The sequence below is a fragment of the Alnus glutinosa genome, chromosome 10, assembly GCF_958979055.1.
Source record: "Alnus glutinosa chromosome 10, dhAlnGlut1.1, whole genome shotgun sequence".
NCBI lineage: Eukaryota > Viridiplantae > Streptophyta > Magnoliopsida > Fagales > Betulaceae > Alnus > Alnus glutinosa.
Window position 1 is genome coordinate 18778795 of NC_084895.1, and position 19500 is coordinate 18798294.

General features: G+C 32.8%; 2 protein-coding genes across 2 annotated transcripts; both read right to left on the reverse strand.

Moving 5' to 3' along the window:
* Window positions 1-350: 350 nt before the first annotated feature.
* LOC133880182 (GATA transcription factor 4) lies at window positions 351-1735 on the reverse strand. Its single transcript, XM_062319079.1, has 2 exons — window positions 1247-1735; window positions 351-992 (listed from the first exon to the last, which is right to left on the reverse strand). Exons 1-2 carry the CDS (start codon window positions 1649-1651, stop codon window positions 462-464), a joined length of 936 nt encoding a protein of 311 aa, XP_062175063.1. The 5' UTR covers window positions 1652-1735; the 3' UTR covers window positions 351-461.
* A 14212-nt stretch (window positions 1736-15947) lies between these two features.
* LOC133880257 (pentatricopeptide repeat-containing protein At2g22410, mitochondrial-like) lies at window positions 15948-18900 on the reverse strand. The gene is made up of 2 exons (XM_062319173.1): window positions 16597-18900; window positions 15948-16420 (listed from the first exon to the last, which is right to left on the reverse strand). Exon 1 carries the CDS (start codon window positions 18767-18769, stop codon window positions 16754-16756), a length of 2016 nt encoding a protein of 671 aa, XP_062175157.1. The 5' UTR covers window positions 18770-18900; the 3' UTR covers window positions 15948-16420; window positions 16597-16753.
* Between the last annotated feature and the right edge of the window lie 600 nt (window positions 18901-19500).

Genomic DNA, 19500 nt, shown 5'->3' on the forward strand with positions numbered 1-19500 from the left:
TGATAGTTTCAACTAAAATCAATTCTTATAAAAAGAAAAAAAATAAAATTAACGGGTCATAATAGTTATGAAATAAAAATATATGCATTAACCTATGCCTAAATTAGAGACATAGAATTCAATTTCAATAATAATAATAATAAAAATTATGCCAATTTCATAGTTGGCTTTAAATTCCAAACATAAAGCAATTTTTTTTTTTTTTAAAGAAACATAAAAGCAAAATTAATCTTGGAGAGTTTGTATTAAAAAATTAATTAGGACCTATATATATATATATATAAGAAAAAAAAATTAATTAGGATAAAGATCCAAGCACCCTCATTAAATAAAAAGAAAAAAGAAAAGCATAAAGCAAACTGACCTTCTTTCTCTTAGAGAACCAAAAGGAAATTAAAATTGGAGAATTTGATAAACATAATAATAATAGCATAAACAGAGCCCATTCACTTTCCGACACGTCAGCAGACCTCAAAGTCACGCTGGTGGTGATGGTTAAGATGATGATTATACATTTGCTCCTGCTGTTGTTGTTGTTGCTGCTGCTGCCTGATCATCTCCTTCTGCCGCCGGAGCTCCATGACCTTGCGGTGCGAGTTCGAGTGCTGAGTCAGCACGAAGGTCGGGCTCGCCGCGGGTCGGTACTCCGGCACGAGCCGACCCGACTTGTACCGCACGCCGCACGCGTTGCACAGCGTCTTCGGCCCCTGTGGGCCCGTCCGCCACTGCGGCGTCTTCTCCGACGCGCAGTGTGCGCACCTCCGCACCACTCCATCTTCGGCGCCGGCGCTCTTGCTCTTTGACGGGCTGGATCCCTCGTTCGCCGGCGTGGTGGTTATTGCTTTGGAGCGTTTGGTGCGGGCGGATCTAGTCCCGGAGAATGACGTCTCCGATCGGAAGCCGATCAGTCCGGAGAGGTCGTTGGTCGGAAAATCAGTGAACGAGTCGTCTACGAACTGCGAAAGCCACTCGAGCTCCGCCACGTCGTCGCTCTGCACACCGAAATCAGAACAATGAGAGATCAAAGAAAAAGCATAGGTACTGTTTGTTTGGTTCCCATTTACAAAATAAAAAAATAAAAAATAAAAAAGAAGAAAAAAATAAAAATAAAAATAAAATTAATTTCTTAGCTTTTTTGGCAAGTTGGCAACAGTCAATGTAATATTAATATATCAAACAATGTCTTAAAATCTTAATAAAATCAGTAAGAAAGAAAAGTGAAGAGAAAGCGTGGTGTGGTGCTTACGGGGACGAAGAGGGTGTTGGTGAAGTCGGAGGAGAAGTGGGCGCCGGCGGGGCTAGGAATGGTGGGTTGGGAGAAGATGCGGTGGGTGTTGGAGGGGTTGTCATGAGGCGGTTGAAGGTAATGGGAGTCGGAGGATGAGGCGGAGGCGGAGGCGGAGGAGGAGGAGAAGAGCTCGTCGTTGGAGAAGTCGAGAAGGTCGTCGATGGGGAAGCTGCAGTCTGCTCCACTCGACGACAGCCCGTACACATCCATTATTGCCGGTGGGTCTCTCTGGCTCAGCTCTTTGGGTTTGGTTTCTGAGAGCGACAGAGAGAGAGAGAGAGAGAGGCGGGGAGGGTTTGAAGGGTAGAGATATAGGAGTGTCTGATGGGAAGGGGGGCAGGAGAACGTGCAGGGAGTGACCATGCACTGCGGTGAGAGAGAGAGAGAGAGAGAGAGAGAGAGAGATGGGGAGAGATTTGTTTAATTTGTTTATCTGTGCAACTGAATTCTGAAATGGATAGGTGTGGTATGGAGGGGAGTATTTTAATGGGTGAGACTGGAAAGGCCAAGTGCATGGATGCTTTCATGCAATCATGGACAAATGGCTACACACCTACACATGCATGCATTACTTCTCTTTGCACCCATTATACCCCTCTACATTCTCATATTTCTCATCTCCATCCATTCTAAGTTTTCTTTGTGCCCCACTTTTCATTGATTCTTAAATACACCCTCAACATAGGAGGGAAATCGGAATTGACAATTTGTGTTTGCGTATTGGGTTCGAGTCGTGTCGAGATATGGATATAAAAATTATATAAGTTAATTGTAATCCGACTCAGACTCATATAATTAAACGGGTTAGATCCTCAACCCTGATACACTAATTTTGTGTTAGGTTCATGTTGGGTAAAAAATTGACAGCCATAAGAAAAACTATCGATTATGATTAAGTTGCTCAAATAACATAGAAATTCGAGCATTTGAAGATAGAGTTGCAAGATCTACTTGTTTCGTGTAGCTTAATTTGCAAAGTCCATTTGTCGCTGGCAGCCTAAGATACAAAACCCAATTGCCCCATTTTCTCTTAAATTGTATAAATTTCAGTATTATTCAAACAACCTAATAATAGACTCAAGGAGAACTATTCTCATTAGAAGTAACTATTGCTATAGACAAAAAGGGAATCACAAATATGAGAGAGAGGGATGGTGCATTTAAGATATGATTTCTTTAAGAGAAATGTTAGACATCTCAATTTTTTTTTTTTTTTCTCAAAAGTTGGTTCCCAAATGATGTGTCACAATCCCATGAGACCATGACACATTTTTCAAAATGATAGATCACATGAGAGATTGTGACACATCATTTGAGAACCAACTTTTAGAAGAAAAAAAAATTTGGGATGTCTAGTATTCCCTTTCTTTAATATATATTTTTTCCTTCTTTTTGCTCAGTTGTTTTTTATTTGACTCGGTTTAACATCAAGTTGGGTTCATTTTTTATCTTTTTCTATTTTTTTTTAGTATATGCAAGATTGATTTCTAATTTGGATGGCTAATGTAAATTCAAATCTTAATCGAAGTATTGAAAATAGCTATATATATATATATATATATATATGTGATGTTTCATACTATCTCAACCAGAATCTATTTTCTACCTTTTGCTTATTCCATGGGTGGCTCGAGTCTTAGGTGACTTAGACGATTGTCTAAGGCCCCCAGTTGAATAAGGCCACCCATTAATAATTATATAATAAATTTATATATCTATATATTTTTAAAAAAAATTAAGACTTAAAAAGCATTTTAAAGCTCTACTATGATAAATAATAATAATAATAATAAAATACTCATTAATTAAGGCCCACACTTAATAATTGTACAATAAATGTTAGTTCCAAAACACATTTTAGGACTCTAATATGATAAAAATTTAATAAATAATTTCTAACTAAGGCCATCAATCATGGTAAAAGTAATTACGAATTGAAAGTCTCATTATTCACATTCAGAAAAAATAAAAATAAAAAAAAAAAAAAAAAAAAAAAATCTATCAATTCTTGAAAAGTTCAACTTATTTAATTTTTTTAAAAGCCCAATTTTTACGTTCATAAAATTAGTCCAACGTGCATAATTTTTTCTCCAACGTTTATTTGAATTGAATGTTTAGAAAAATATGAAAAGTATTCAATGTGCATAAATTCTCATTGTTTGCGTTGTGCATAATAGATAAAATTACACCATCGGTGAGTTTTCAATGTCCAACAATTTTTTTTTCCGCATTATGTTCTATTACACATCAATTTTTATATAACTTATTTCCATTTTTCTCTTTATTTTTCTTTAAATCTTATTATTTCATGTCTTTGAATCAAGTGATAAGTCATTCTATACCTAATAAGTTACTAAAAAAAATAAATTAAAATACATTTTACAAATAGAAAAAAAGTGCTCTAATTGACATATTAAATAAAAAAAATATTAAAAAAAAATTAATTTAATTAATATTTAAATATAAAAAATAACCTCACTTAAACTTGTCGCCTTAAGCTTTAAAATTTATGGAGCCGGCCATGGCTTATTCTATTTTAGTATGAGCTATGTTTATATTCAATACAATCCTTATTCAAGTTAACTCTCTGCCACCAATATATATATATATATGAATTATGAATCACATATATCACTATAGATTCTTATGAAAAAAGGGTATTGTAGGATGAAATTTGATAAGTGAGATTTTGATTTTTGACCAAGTGTTTTTTATAATCATACCGTCTATAAAAATGACTCATCAAAATAATTACCAGTCACCTTTAATGTTGACACATTGCCGTTGGGCACATGTCCATTAATCGATCAGGCAGTCAACCATAAACATGAATCACAAAAATGCAACAAAGAAGAAAATTCTAGTAAACCAATTCTCATATTTCGACCTACAGTCTCCCAATAAGATTAGAATAGGCAATTTTTAATATGACTCGTAAATGTAATAGGAAGTCAACTTGAAATTAGCAATTTTGAATTGAAGGTTTTGTTTCAATCAAGTATGTTGAGTTATAATTGATCTATATAATCTTATACCTATACCTTAATACAACTCAGATCTTATACGTGAGCATTAATTATCACCCGTACATATGATCAGTTACATCCTTCTCCCTTAAGCTTTATAAGTAAATAAGATACCATTGAAAAACACACTCAACGTACACACCTCTATACGAGTAATTTTATAAGTTTTTATTGTCTCTTCAAAAATGACGTGGCTTTTAAAATTACTGTTTGATCAAAATTCATTAGTGATCTATCACAAATCAAATGGTAATCTTAAAAACCACATGATTTTTGGAAAATACAAGAAGAACTAATGCTATACGAGGAGTGCTACACATCCCAAATTTTTTTCCCAAAATTTGGTTCCCAAATGATGTGTCACAATCTCATGTGATTTATCATTTTGGGATATGTGTCATCATCTCATGGGATGATGACACATCATTTGGGAACCACTTTTTGGGATAAAAAGTTGGGAACTAGAGCATTTCCCTTGAATTAATGGGAGAGAACTCTAGTGAGAGAAACTACCCTTCCCTCTCTATAATGGTCTGGTTTCTCCAATCACATTCTTACAATGACACAAGGTGACTAATTAGTCGACCAATCAAACAAACAAACAAACTATCGATTAGATCCCATGCTCTTGTTAGTGTTGGGGTCTATATATATATATATAGTTCATTACTCTAATCATTTTTTTCAGGGTAAGATTTATTTTACAGCTTTCTCAATGTATTGACTTATAGGATAAAGTTTTTCTCTAAAATTGATGAATAAAAAAATTAGTTCAATTCAGTTTATTAAACGAACATATGTTTTTAGACCATATGATTTTCATGTAAAATTGTTAATAAGATTAATAAAACATGTGATTTTCAGGTGCATTTTTATAAATCCACGTGAGAATCACATGTTCTAAGAATATATCTTAATTTAATAGGCTACATAAAAAAATGACATGCATCAATTTAATAGACTGGAGTAAAAAATTTCTCCAAGAAAGAAAACTTAATCCTTTACTATTTAGTAACTAAAGTTTGATTGGATTTGACTCCCTTTCAGGTGTTTCTCTCTCTCTCTCTCTCTTTCTCTTTTTTTTTTTTGACATGTCCACACAAGAGAGGGGAGAGGGGATTCAAATTAATGACATCCGCTTTATGAAACGTGATCCCTAGCCAATTAATTGAACTACCCTTTGGAGACAACTTTTCAGTTGTTTCATTACCATAAAAATGAATAATGCCATCCCTTTAAACCGAAGTCCATAATGACATAATTGGACCACCATTCCCTGTACTTTCTCAGATAGTTATTGAAGCATATAAGGTAGAAACCAAAATCAATAATGACATCTACCATTATCCATTCAACAAATATATATAGTTTGTTAATTGTTGAGAATAATTTCACTGAGACCGGCCTATTTATAGAATTATGGGCCTTCAGGTCCTTACCGGCCTAAGAAAAATTAGCAACCGTAAAACCGAGACAGTAAGACTCCCAGGTAATCCTATCCCGAGAGAGAGACACCAAGTAGTCATCCCCGTAGAAGCTATTCCTGAGGATACGTGACAGTATGTATATTGTGATTGAGTCTCGAGAAAGGTTCTCATCATTCAACCTATAAATACGCCCATACCCCATGTATACATGACATATTTGATTATTTTATGCATTAAGCATACATTTTTTCAGAAACTAATTTAGACATCAGAGTGAGACTCTTGGAATGGTCTCTTAATTGTAATTGTTTTGCAGTATTTTTGGGGAGCATGAACAACATCGAAGAACGTGTTGTTCACATCGTACCAGAAAATGTACCAACATTAATTTATATCGGAGTTTTTTTTTTTTTTTTTTTGTGTTTAATATATATATATATATATATATATATATATATATATATATATATATATATATATATAAAAGAGTGTTTTGATATGTTATAAAGATAAAAAAATAAAAAATAAAAAAAAAATGTTTTTTATTTTTTATTTTTTAAAAATATTTTGTATTTTAACTATTTTTTAATATTTTTATTTTGAAATGAGAAACAAAAATTTAACAAAGGGATCGCCACAAATTCTCAAGAAACTCCATTGATCCCAAATTTGGTAAATGCAACTTACTACACATGCTTTTAATTACATGCGAATTTTCCTTTGTTTTTTTCACCAAAAATGAAAGAAAGAGGGACACGTGTTCCCTAAACATATAGTGAGACCAAAAAAAAAAGTACACTTTATATACAGATGATTTTATAGTGAATTTCAAAATTTTATACGATTATTTTAAATCATAAATGTACCATTTCAATATATAAATTACTAAAATACAATAAAATTAAAATTATGAATTGTAACGGAAGATTTGTTTTTAGATGATTTTATAGTGAAACATTTAAAATTTCATTGATTATTTTAAATCAAATTATTTTGCATGAAAAAAAAAAAAATCAAAATTATTTGATTAAAAATCTAAAATATGACCATCCTATTCCTTCCCCGTCGAAAGCTTTAGTAAGAATTTGTAATGGAAGATTCTTTATATTTTTATATAGAAGTTCTATTGAATTTATTTATTTATTTTTTATAAATATTTGAAAAGGAATTACAAAAACTAAAGTCATGACAAAGCCAATGGCTTAAATAAAGGAAATACAACATACTAGTTACTAATAAACTTAAATAAAAGGATAATCATTTCCGCTAACTATTAGAATTGATGGAATATGGGGGATTGGCGGGAATGCTGTCAAATTAGACTCTGACTGCGGCCCAATGTGCTACATAATAAGTACAAAAGTTTACACTTCTATTGACTTTTCAAACTAACCATTTTACGTCTGTTTGGATAGAGTCAATGGTAGAATGGATAGTTGAGGAAATTCACCAATCTTGCACAATTTGGGGCTGTTGTAGAGCTAACATGACAATTTGAGAGTCTCATTCCCGAATGAATTTTTTGACGTTGAGAGAAGAGACTAACGAAATAGCTAATTTTGCTGCTAAGGCTTCTCCCACATTAGGTAGACACCGGTCACTAATCTAAGAGTTTATTTTGATAATATGCCCTTAATGATTACGACATATTGCAGACTGTGTCGAGTAAGCTCATGGAATGGCTGTTCCAAAGTTGATTTTGAACCAAAATGGTGGAAGAGGAGTCCATTTTTTCTATTGAAATTAATTTTAAAATGTTATAATAATCTTTATTTTAAATTATAGTAATTAAATACATAAATTATTAAAATATGAATGAAAAATATATACACAAAAAGCTTAGTAGGAGCTAGGCCCGTAACGGAAAGCCATTAATTGAAGAAAGAAAGAAAGAAAAAGTGACGGGGCGTAGAGAGGTCCGTTACGTCGGGCGCAGATTTTATTGCACCGACAAGTAGTTCTACTTCCAGCTAGAAATTTCAAAAAGCCGAAGGCTAAGCCGAAAAGAACGAGTTGAACAATAAAGAGAGGCACGTGTAGGAGCGTGGGGGTTTGGGTTTTGTGGGCCTGTGGCGGTGGTGGGCCCTAGCAATTTTTTTTTTTGTACAAATTAAGTACCGCCGGACCGTACGGTGAGACGGTTGATTTGATTGATGGATGGATGGATCTGACGTGTTCTCTTCTTTTGTAAAGTACGACATAGAAGATAATTGCCAGCCTGGATTTCCCTCCACGTCAGAATATTATACCATCATTCATATCTTTTATGGACCCCACATCCTAACCTTACGTCAGGAAAATAATTATTTATTTCAATTTAATATTTTGAGTTTTTAATTATAAGAATAAGTATTTAATTTTGATTAACTTTCAAATAGGTTTTCTTTTTTTCAAAAAAAAAAAAGGTTTTCTTTCACTTTATCGTTAAAGTTAATGGTTTAATGTCGGATACGTGTGTCTCATTTGACACATCAACATTTATGTCGGTACTCAATATTAATGTCACGTCATCAAGTGTCAAGTCATCCATAAGTTTATTTATTTATTTTTTTTAAAAAAACCAATTCTTCAAATGAAAACTAATGAATATGAGAACAACTCCTATAACAATTTTGGTAACATAATAATATTTTAGTAATAAATGTAGAGCATAAATTGTTAAATAAGGAAAAAGGTTGCGAGAAACAAATAAAGGATCGCCTTTTATTTTTATTTTTCAATTTCTTATTTTTATTTTTAATTTTAACTTTATGGTTTATGATATTCCTCCGCACAATAATGTTAGTTTTATACTTTTAGTGAATATGTTCTCAACTTATCAAACCGGCCGATATATTGATGGAAGCACTAATTTAATTAGTCTCTGGGTAAAGGGTTTTATTCTCTCGCTTTTGCTCTGCCCCCCAATACGTGTCAGAAGACAATAAAGTGACAGAAGAGTCTATTTGAAATCTGGGTAAAACTTAAGAGCCTTATTCTTAAAATTAGAATTGAATGACTTAAACCAAATTATATGAAAACCTAGGAATTAAATATCATTTTTTCCATAATGTTAATAGATGGGGTCCATGTGTATAGGGCACCCATTACATTTCCTTTTGGGAGTGAGAATTTGTGGTGCTAAATGTTCTATGATATTGATGGACCGAACAGTTACTACTAAATGCTCCAAAAACAGAAAGAAAAAAATCACATGCTACCTTGATGTTTAGAAATATTTGAAAAGTACTTTATGATAGCAAATGAAACTTGATTGACTTTTAGGGTTTCATTTGCTATCCCATTCGGCTAATGATTGACTTTATGTGTTATTGATATTGTTATGATCGTGGTTGATAGAGTTTTGTTGGAAAAGGAAATATATTTTGAGTTTCTTATGTTTGGGAATTGAATATTCTGAAATCTGAATTTAATTTTAATTCACTGTGTGAATTTCGAGGTTTGACTTTGTGAGATAAAATTTTAAAAAATTTGAAAAAGTTGATTAAAATATGATTTGTTTTTGAAAAAAGTAAAGAAGAATCCTAATTCAACCATGTTACCAAACAAACCTGTACATAGTGTTTGTTGATAGAGTGTAGTGTGGTACGAGGAGAAAGAAAGCAGGAAGAAATAAAGAATTTTTAGGTGTTTTCATTCGGAGAAGACGATGAAAAGTATGTTCAATCGATCAGATTAGTGACAATGTTGAAAGTGTGTCATATGTGTGAACAAAATGGTCCGTTATAGTTTCGAATGATTGAATGAGGGATGGAGAGGTTTGATCAAACATTCAAGCGTAGTTCGATTGATTGAACTTGTCAAGAAAAGCCGGGGAGTTATACATCCTCTAATAATTATTTGTTCGTCTCAAAATATCCTTATGTTTCTCTTTTTAAGTGCATAAGGCTTTTCGATACAAATTTATTTAAAAATAAAAATAAAAAATGTCAAGGAAGAAAAAGTAAATATAATCTGTGGTTTCTATTTCATTTCCTAATATATAATCTGTATATACTATTTGATTTATTTGATTGATTTTTCATCTATAACCAAAAAAAAATCCATTCATGTCCATTTTTTGCAGGATAAAATAATTACACTATTATATACAAATTTTACATTCGTTTTCATTTTTTGTGGGATACAATAGTTCGTCACTTTTATATATAAAATTTACAAATGGTCACAAGCAAAACCAAAAATTAGCATTAAAAAAATAATCCAAAAATCTAATATTAGAGAATCTAAAAGCCACAGCAAATATGGAAGGCAACTTACAAGCGTGCGAAGAACCGAACCGAACCAAACTGATGCTCAAATTTGAGAGAGAGTTTTTTTCAAACAGCTCAAGGGGGAGGTTTAGAGCCTTACCAATAAAAACATATGGGTAAAAGAATGCGGGCATTTTTGTCATTTAAAAGAAAAAGAAAAAATTCCAAGGCCAAGAGAATGTGGATTTTCCATCTCTATAGCTTGGGTATTTGGATTCCCTTTCACTTAAGTACAATTAGCAATTAAATGAGGTAATATTTTAGAATTGATAAAAATCCTAAAAAGATTACTCACATCCAAACACCCCGTAGATATAAGAACACATGCTAGTTTATATGAATGACAGATCTACATGCCCCCCACCCCCCTCAAAAAAAAAAAAAAAAATTATTTGTTAAAATTTTTGTTTTATGTTCTAAAAAAGTTCATTAACAAACAACTAAAAACATAAAATACTCCTTAAAACACAAAACGCCCCTTATAAAAATTGTATTATTCCCTTGTTGTAGAAACATTTTTGACAAAATACATGCTTCGCTTTTACAAAAAGTCATAGCTAACTTATTATTTAATTAATGTTTTTTAAATATAAGGGTGGCCATAGTAGTCGTGTGGCCACCCTAAGTGGAAGAGAAGTGGCCGCATGACCACCACGATTTGGTCAAAGTGGCGGAATGCCACCCGTACAATTTTTTTGGTCTCTTTGCAATTTTTAATTTTGATTTCTTTTTAAATTAAGGCTTTACATCCATTTGGATTTTTCAAAATAAGTAGTATACTATAAACAATATTTTATCAAATGTGGAAAACATTAGAAAACATTTGTCTGGTAAGTGATTGGGTTGTGAAATATTTGTGTGTTGTGTAGTAAAAAGTGATTGATGTGATATAAAATTTGGGAATGTTTTATAGAAAAGTGAAAAAGTTTTGTTTTGTAGTGAATTTATTTATTTGAATAATAATAAAAAATGATTGATGTGATATAAAAAGTGTAAAAAAGTTAGAATGTTTTTTATTTGATATTTTTGAAAAAAGTGAAAAAAAAATAAGGGCGAATGACAATGGGTTGCCAAACTAGCCCTTCACCTTTGTCACATCATAATACTTTTTCCAAAAAATTAAAAAATAAATTCCCCAAATTACATTAATAAACACACCCATATTTGTGGCCTCCAAAGCTAATTTCTTATGAAACCTTTTATCAAAGTTAGTATTTTCATATGGAGTGGCCCCCAAAGCTAATTTTTGGCCCCCTAGAGTAACTCTTTTTGAGTTTTGGCCCTCCCAAACATAAAATTTAAGCACTGACCCTCAAATTGAGTTCAAATTTTCAGTGAGATACACTCAAGTTTTAAGTTGAGAAAACATTCAAAATTAAATCTAATCAATTTAATAACCAGATTGGTATTTTGTTGATCTAAGAAAAAAAAAAAAAATCTCTTGTGATAGTTGTATAGGTCCTAAGCCTAACATGTATTTAGTAGATAAATTAGATAATAATAAAAAAAATTACATAGTAGTAAATTTGATTTTAAAATATGTTTATGTTAGGATTTTAAACAAAATAATGTCTGGTTTAACTTGAATAATCCATTTTTTTTAATCAAGTTTTATTAATTTGGTTTAGTAAAATGTGAAGGTAGTTGTTGACAGTGGCAAATGGCATGTTCAAATAGTATCTAATATGTATTTTCTTAATGCATCGAACAAATAAAATAAAGGAAAATAAGTACTACTAAAATACCCCAAGGGAAGATTCTATAATGATCCATCCATGACTCTCCTATGGGAGAAATATATATAAAAATAACACATATTTTTTTCAAATTATTACTCAATTATTAATATTCTTTAAAACTACTCATTGTATTAATATCTCATATCAAACTATCAAAACATGTCAATGTCCCTCATAAGACCAACAAAAAAACAAAAAATTACCATAATTTTTTTTTAATAAGACAAAAATGTCCTTATAAATTCAAAAAAATAAAAAAAAACTAAAACTAAAAACTAGGAAAATAACTTCAAAAAAAAAAATTAAGGAAAAAACGAAAAACAAATATTTAGAAAAACAAAAATTTAAAAAAAACAAACGGGAAAAAGAAAAATGCGTTTTTATTTTTTATTTTATTTTTAATATTTTTGTTTTTATCTTTTGTACAACTTTTTATTATTAATTGATAGTTTAGGAAGAATATTGACAATAAAATATTGGTTTGAGATAATTATGTTTATTTTTTTTTTTTTTTTTTTTTATAAAAATATAGATAGAAGAGGAAATTAGTATTTTGTTAAAAAGAAATTAGGGGGGGCAATGATTAGATTAGTGTGAATTAGCATGAAATTGGGTGCTTGTCTTGGAATTTGTAGAGATGTCATTGGTGAGAAATTGCAAAGGTTTTGGCATTGGCATTGGTGGGAAGGACCTCGAATCACGTGACATGACAGAAGGAAATATATATATATATATATATATATATATATATAAATATGGTGATCCCGAAGCCACAAGACTGCACGTGCATGCTCATGTGCTCGTTAAACGTGATGGGAGCTTATAAAAGGCCATGATTATTGACTTGCATTATTTGCGAATCTTTTATTTATTTTTTATTCTTTTGCCAAGAATAAAATCACCACTTCTTGGAAGTTGGTGTCCCAAATGGCTTCACCTATTTTTCCTTTTTCCTCTTCTTTCTTTTTTTTTTTTTTTTTTTTTTTTTTTTTTTATTTTTTTTTTTTTTTTTTAAAAAGTAATGTTACTCTTTTACATTAAATTATTTACACGAATTTCTTATAAGTTGATGGGATATATTTTAAGTAATTTTTCATACGAATCACTTAAATACAGTATATCAAATTAGTACGAAGCCAACATGAAAAATTTATTGGGAATATGAAAATTATAAGAGTGGAAGTTGCAAATCGTTTTTATGCTTGGATCTAGGATTGGGGATTCAACCTTTATGTTTGGATTTTGTGTCCAATTTTCAAATTGATATTTTCCAAATGCAAATCTATGGGTTTATTTACATGAACTCAAAACCATTAGCATCCAATCTGTTTGCTATATGATGTGTTAATCTAAAAAAATTATATTTTTTTTGTATTTTTATATTGTTTTGGGATGATAAGTTAGGTAATCTAATCTAACCTTACCCTCAAACAATAAGTAAGATTGAAAATTATTAACTTGTTTTGTTACGGAGTTTTCGTGTGTATTATAAATTATTTTCTGAAATGTATAAAGAGTGCTAAAGGGGTACTATAACTTTTGCTATGAGTTATCTTACAAAATGATGTTGCAGTTCGTAATTGGTGACAGTTCTCTTGCAAATCTTTACCTTGACTAGTTTGTAGTGAAAAATCTCGATGACTTAATATTTTCTAGTCACTTACTCAAGGTTCAGGAAAATAACTTGTATACGAAACGGTGCTTAGACGAAAGTGCTCTTTCTCGGCCATTGGATCAACAAGAGTGAGTGATTTATATGGATCAAGAAAACAAATTAGGTAATATTTTAAGGAAAATTTTTAAAACGGGAACCAGAGCCATGGCCCCGCTCCGACCCCGAGTTGTAGCTTGACAAAAGCATAAAGGAAAAAAAAAAAAAAAGAAAAAAGAAAAAAGAAAAAAGAAAAAAGAAATTAGGTCAACATCTTTACAATAATAAATGACAAATATAATAAATGGGCCGTGTCCGTGGATGGGGCCCATGTGCCCTTCCAACATATTTTAGATAATACTGCCAATTTTCATTGCCAAAAACAAAAGGCAAGGCAAAGGAGAGAGGGCCACATTTTCACATGGATTGTGTATGAGATGGGAGACAGTTCTGTCACCAAATAACACTGCATTAGATAATATTTTTTGTTTAGAAATTTCATCTTTTTTATGCTACTATTTTACTCCAATTCATCCCAATAAAATATGATGTCCCTATGAACGAAGGATTGGGTTGGAGAAATTCTTTTTTAATTTTGTTTATTAAATTGATATGTGTTTAAAATACACGTAATTTTTATATACACTTTCAATAGAGTATGTGATTCTTACGTATATTTTGAACACATAAGTTTACTAGGCTAAATTGGAGAAAATTATATATATATATATATATATATATATATATTAGTTAAAAAAATCTGTAATAATTAGGTGGCTTTGGTTTCCATCCCACAAAATATGATTATCTCCATTCCATTTAAAATAGATATTATTCAAAATGACATATTCCTATTGAGACTAGGTTGGCAATTAAGTACCTTAGATTGTACAAAACATTTTCTCGTTAATTAAATGGTCCACCATTATGTTCTAAGTTTGGTCAAAAAAAAGAAAAAAAAGAAAGAGGAGATTTAAACATAACTTTTAGGCATCAATAACCTCCTAAAATGATAGTAACGAATATTATGTTTTGGATTAAATCTAAAGTCACATTTTTTAAGGGTGTTCATGTGCTTATGATTTTTCTAACGTGATCTCTGAGTTTTATTTGTCTATATTTGCTTTTTTGTAGGCATTTGTTTGTGCAGGTCGGATAATGATTTATAGTACTTAACTGTCCGAATTACTAATAATTTGGTAGCTTTATGAAGTAGATGATTACGGGGTCCACCCGCTCGAGTCCCTTCTCCAGGCAGGTGGTGGTTGCCAATGACAAGTGAGTCCTGCAAACCTTCTCTTTATGAGGCTACCAAATTTGGGTATCCCAAGTGTAGGGATCCAAATCTGTGCCAAACGAGAAAAGGTTGCCATCAAGTCAATGTTGATAGAATGGGCCGTTGTGGACTCCAATTGCGGAGCGTAGTAGTATATTACGATTCTAAGTATTTCACATGAGTTAAGTGCATATATAAGCTCTTGAATATCCTTCTATTACAAGCCACTTTTCAAGAATAAGTTCTGCCTGATACATGTATAATGAACTTTAAAGCATGCATCTCTTATATGCACTTAAGGGTCTGTTTGTGTTTGCGATTTCAAAAAGTACGATTTAAAATAACGATTTTAAAATGCGCGATTTGAAAAAAGTGATTTTTAAAAACGCAGTTAAGCGTTTGGCAAAATCGCAATTTAGCCTTTAAAATCGTGAATTTACCTTTAAAATTATGCGATTTCAAAAAAGCACCATCTTATCTTCGATTTGAAAAAGCAGATTTTCTGCGTTTTCAAATCACAATTTTTAAAAACGCAGTTCCCAAACGATCTATGTTCTGCGATTTAGTTTAAAATTACACTTATTGTCTACGAAATCGCAATCCCACACGCACCCTAAGTCATGTGGTTCCCTGTAGGCTGTAGAGTAACAAGAATTCAAATGTCCTTATATTGCACTCCAGCTCAAACTTCAGGAAAAACGATCTATGTTCTGCGATTTGGTTTAAAATTACACTTATTGTCTACGAAATCGCAATCCCACACGCACCCTAAGTCATGTGGTTCCCTGTAGGCTGTAGAGTAACAAGAATTCAAATGTCCTTATATTGCACTCCAGCTCAAACTTCGATTTCCTGATGCACATAGCAGTGATAACCTGTGTGGTATGTCACTCATAAGCTTTTTCTTTCTTACCCCACAATTTTATTTTTTTATTTTTTTAATTTTTAATTTATTTTTTATTTTCCTTTAAATAAAAATCTATCCATTACCAATGGTCATTGTCCAAAATCACATTCCTGAGATTTTTTTTTTTTTTTTTGAGGGGAACTCTTCAAAAGTAATCTAGGATCTCAAATTCTATTTCCCATAATATTGGAAAATTCTTAGGGACCAAGCATTTTTTTGATGACGAGGAATCCTTCCAAGGCAGGGCCACTTCGTGTACCCATTCTTGTCGGGTGAACATTGGATCCATGTAAAGCTATATTCAAATATTGTTCTCACCATAAGCAGCTGGAGTGAGCTCATGATCCAAAAACATCAACAATCACGTAAACAGTATGAAAGATTATGACATAGCAATTTTATTATGGATACAATGAAATTAGTGTGGCGAATCTGAAGTCAACAGATTTTAATTAACGAAAAGAACGCTTAGGTACATGCAATTCCTAGATTCTGTTGCACTTTTGTGACCATAAATCCAAAAAGGTGTACAATTCGAGGGTCAATGTTCATTTTCAATTTCACTTTCAATTCCCTTTTCTCTTGTACACATTATAAATCAATCAACTAGGCATTGAACAAAAGCGATGCAGACATTCATTCTATGGGAATTTATATATACAGGAGGAGTGACTACTCACAGTCGATACAAAAAAACACAAAGCCTAGGGTGTCCTGGAGTGGTGCGCGGAGGGTACCCTGTGAGAGAGCTCGGCAATTCCCCGACTCCGAGCTCAGAGATGACGTCATTCACGCCGCAGCCATGGCGCTCTGTAGAGGCATCGGAGATTGCACACAACCGAACACCGAATTCCTGCCAAAATCAGTACTGCTTATTATAGCCATAAACAATGAGAAAAACTCAAAAACACTATAACATTGAATAGTTCAATGGAAATTGCTTGAGAGAGAGAATCTCAGGGCGTTTGGCTGCTGAGAAAATGTTATGACAATCAATTTCAACATGATATATTTCATTATATGAAATACCTGAACAAAAGCAGGAAGTCCTTCCAAAAGCATTGAAATTCTCTCTACTGTGATATCTCTTAAGTTTCATGGTTCATGCAGGTTATGGAGTCATCCAATGGCAACCCGGATCCCTCCTCTTCCCCACCCAAAATATCCTCCTCCCAAAGACTGTCACTCAATTTGTTAAGAGATCATCACAATATACATGAAAGTTCATGAATTGGGAAGTATTTGGCACAAAGTCTTCCAGTTTGGACAGCAAAAATATTTCCTTTGCCACTCGATAAATCTCTTCGGATTGAGGGTGTGATCTATCAGCTACCAAAAATTCACGAAAGTCTCCCTCTATCTCTATCAAGCTATGCCCAGGAGTCTTCTTGACACCCCTCTCTCTCATCATGCTTCTGATCATCCTGACATCAACCCATCTTCCCTCATGAGCACAAATATTTGCAAGCAATGAATAAATACCGCTGTCTTCAGGATCCAACTCTAAAAGCTTAAAGGCAGAAAGCTTTGCCATCTCCACATTCCCATGCATTCTACAAGCATTAAGAAGAGCACCCCATGCTGCTATGCTTGCTTCCATTGGCATTTTGGCTATTAATTCATAAGCTTCTCCTAGTAGCCCAACTCGACCTAATAAATCAATCATGCAAGCATAATGTTCAACCTTTGGTTCTATCCCAAAATTTCTTTCCATGCTTTCGAAATATTCTCGACCTTTAGAAACTAAACCACCATGACTGCAAGCTGACAACAGACCCACAAATGTGATTTCATCGGGCATAAATCCCAAACTGATCATCTGCTCGAAAAGGGAAAGGGCTTTCGTAGTATGTCCATGAGAAGCATATCCAGCAATCATGGAATTCCAAGAAACCAAATCTCTCTCCAACATTTCATTGAAGATCAATGCAGCTGCATCAATTCTCCCACATTTTGCATACATGTCAATAAATGCATTTGCTAGAATCAAACTAATTTGAATCCGCTTTTGATTAATGTAGTAGTGGTGAATCCATTGACCCAAATCCAAAGAACCAAGTTGACTACAAGCAGAAAGCACACACACCAAAGTGTTCTCTATTGCAACCAAACCTGCCTCTACCATATCAAGAAATAATTTCAAAGCTTCCTTTGGTTGATTATTCTGAGAATAACCCGCAATCATTGCACTCCAAGAAATCACATTTCTTTCTGGCATGTCATCAAAAAACTTCCTTGCCAAATCCAGTTCGCCAAACTTTGCATACCCATTAACCATGCTAGTCCATGAAAACACATCCCTATTTATCATGTTGTCAAAAATCTGTCTAGCAGCAACCAGGCTACCACATTTTACATACATATCCAACATGGCGTTTTGCAGATTCAGGCTCGAACTCAAATTCTTCTTTTTTATATATTCATGGATACTCTTCCCCATACTTAAGTCCCCTTTCAGTGAGCACGCTGAAAGAACCGTAATCATAGTAACCTCATTTGGTTCAACATCACTCAATAGCATCAAATTAAACAATTGCAAAGCCTCATCCGTACAATTATGCACCGTATACCCATCAATCATCGATGTCCAAGTAACCACATCTTTCAGAAAAGTTTGATCAAACACTATACGCGCAAATTTCAAACAACCACGAGTAGCATAGAAATGAACCAACCCATTTCGCACTACCAAATCCGAATCAAAACCCATCTTCCAAATGCAGCAGTGAAGTGATTCCCCGTCTAAAACTGTACAAAACTGCTCGCACGCCTTGAGCGCAAAAACAAAGCTCCGGCGGTCCATTTCGACGCGTTCTCTAACCATTCGACGAAAAAACAAGAACCCCATAGTGGGAATTTTAGCTTTACAGTAGCCTCTGATCATTGTGTTCCATATATAAGTATTGGGTTTTTCGATCTGAGAAAAAAGCACATGGGCATAATCAATGTCGCCGGTGTCAGCTAGAGCGCAAAAGGCTAAGACCCGGCTCACAGGGAATGTGTGAGTAATGAGGGCAGTGACGGTCATGTGGGCTTGAATTTGCTTCAATTGGATCATGTTTGCGCACGATTCCATGATTTGCAGAGTTGGGTTGGTAATGATAACGTTGGTGGTTGAGTTCCATTTGGGTTTGTTTGTGGAGGTTGAAGAGAGTGGCCTGAGAGAGTGGAGCACTTGTGTACAACTAAATTGTAATTTCATTATATTTCGTCGCAGAACCGTCGAGAACAGAGGCACGAAGGTTTTGCTTGATGGTTGATTTGAGGTTTGAGAGGGCGGTTCCGCCGATCAGGCGGTTGCAAGTTGAAGAAGCCATAATTTTGCTTTCTTCTCTGGTGTTTATTTGTGAAAGCAAATTTCGAAGAACGAAATAACTCCAGGATTTTTTTTTTTATTTTTTATTTTTTATTTTTTTAATTTTTTAATTTTTTTTTAATTTTTTTAATTTTATGATTTTGGTTCGGTGGGAGATCAGAAGATCAAGATCAAGTCCAGCCCAAATTTGTAAAATGGGCTCTATTTTTGTAAGCAAATTGCATAGTCTGGCCCGATGAAAAAAAGTAACGCTATAAAAATTACGTTTTTATCCTATAATTATCACAAAATGTTAATGTATCAGTTTCAATCAACCCTTAGATTTAACAAAGATTGATCCAGGAGTTGGTTGAGATTACCACGTTAACATTATGTAATAATTATGGGACAAAAATGTAGTTTCTAGCATTATTTAATAAAAAATGATACATTTACAATTATTTAATAATTCTTTTACAAGTTTTTGACACGGGTGATTAGAAGGTGTTAAATTTTTTTAAAGATTGGCGAGACTAATCACTTGCTTAAACGTGTCAAAAGTTATAAAATGATTATTAAATTGTTTTAAGTTTAGCATTACTTTTTTCTGGATAACATGGAATTGAGCTGCTTTGTGA

Bases quoted from the DNA above. Each gene is read 5' to 3' on its own strand.
- LOC133880257 (XM_062319173.1), bottom strand. From the start codon at position 18,769: ATGAAATTACAATTTAGTTGTACACAAGTGCTCCACTCTCTCAGGCCA.
- LOC133880182 (XM_062319079.1), bottom strand. From the start codon at position 1,651: ATGGTCACTCCCTGCACGTTCTCCTGCCCCCCTTCCCATCAGACACTC. The intron at 993-1,246 runs GTAAGCACCACA...TTCGGTGTGCAG, and splicing joins CCAACACCCTCTTCGTCCCC to AGCGACGACGTGGCGGAGCT.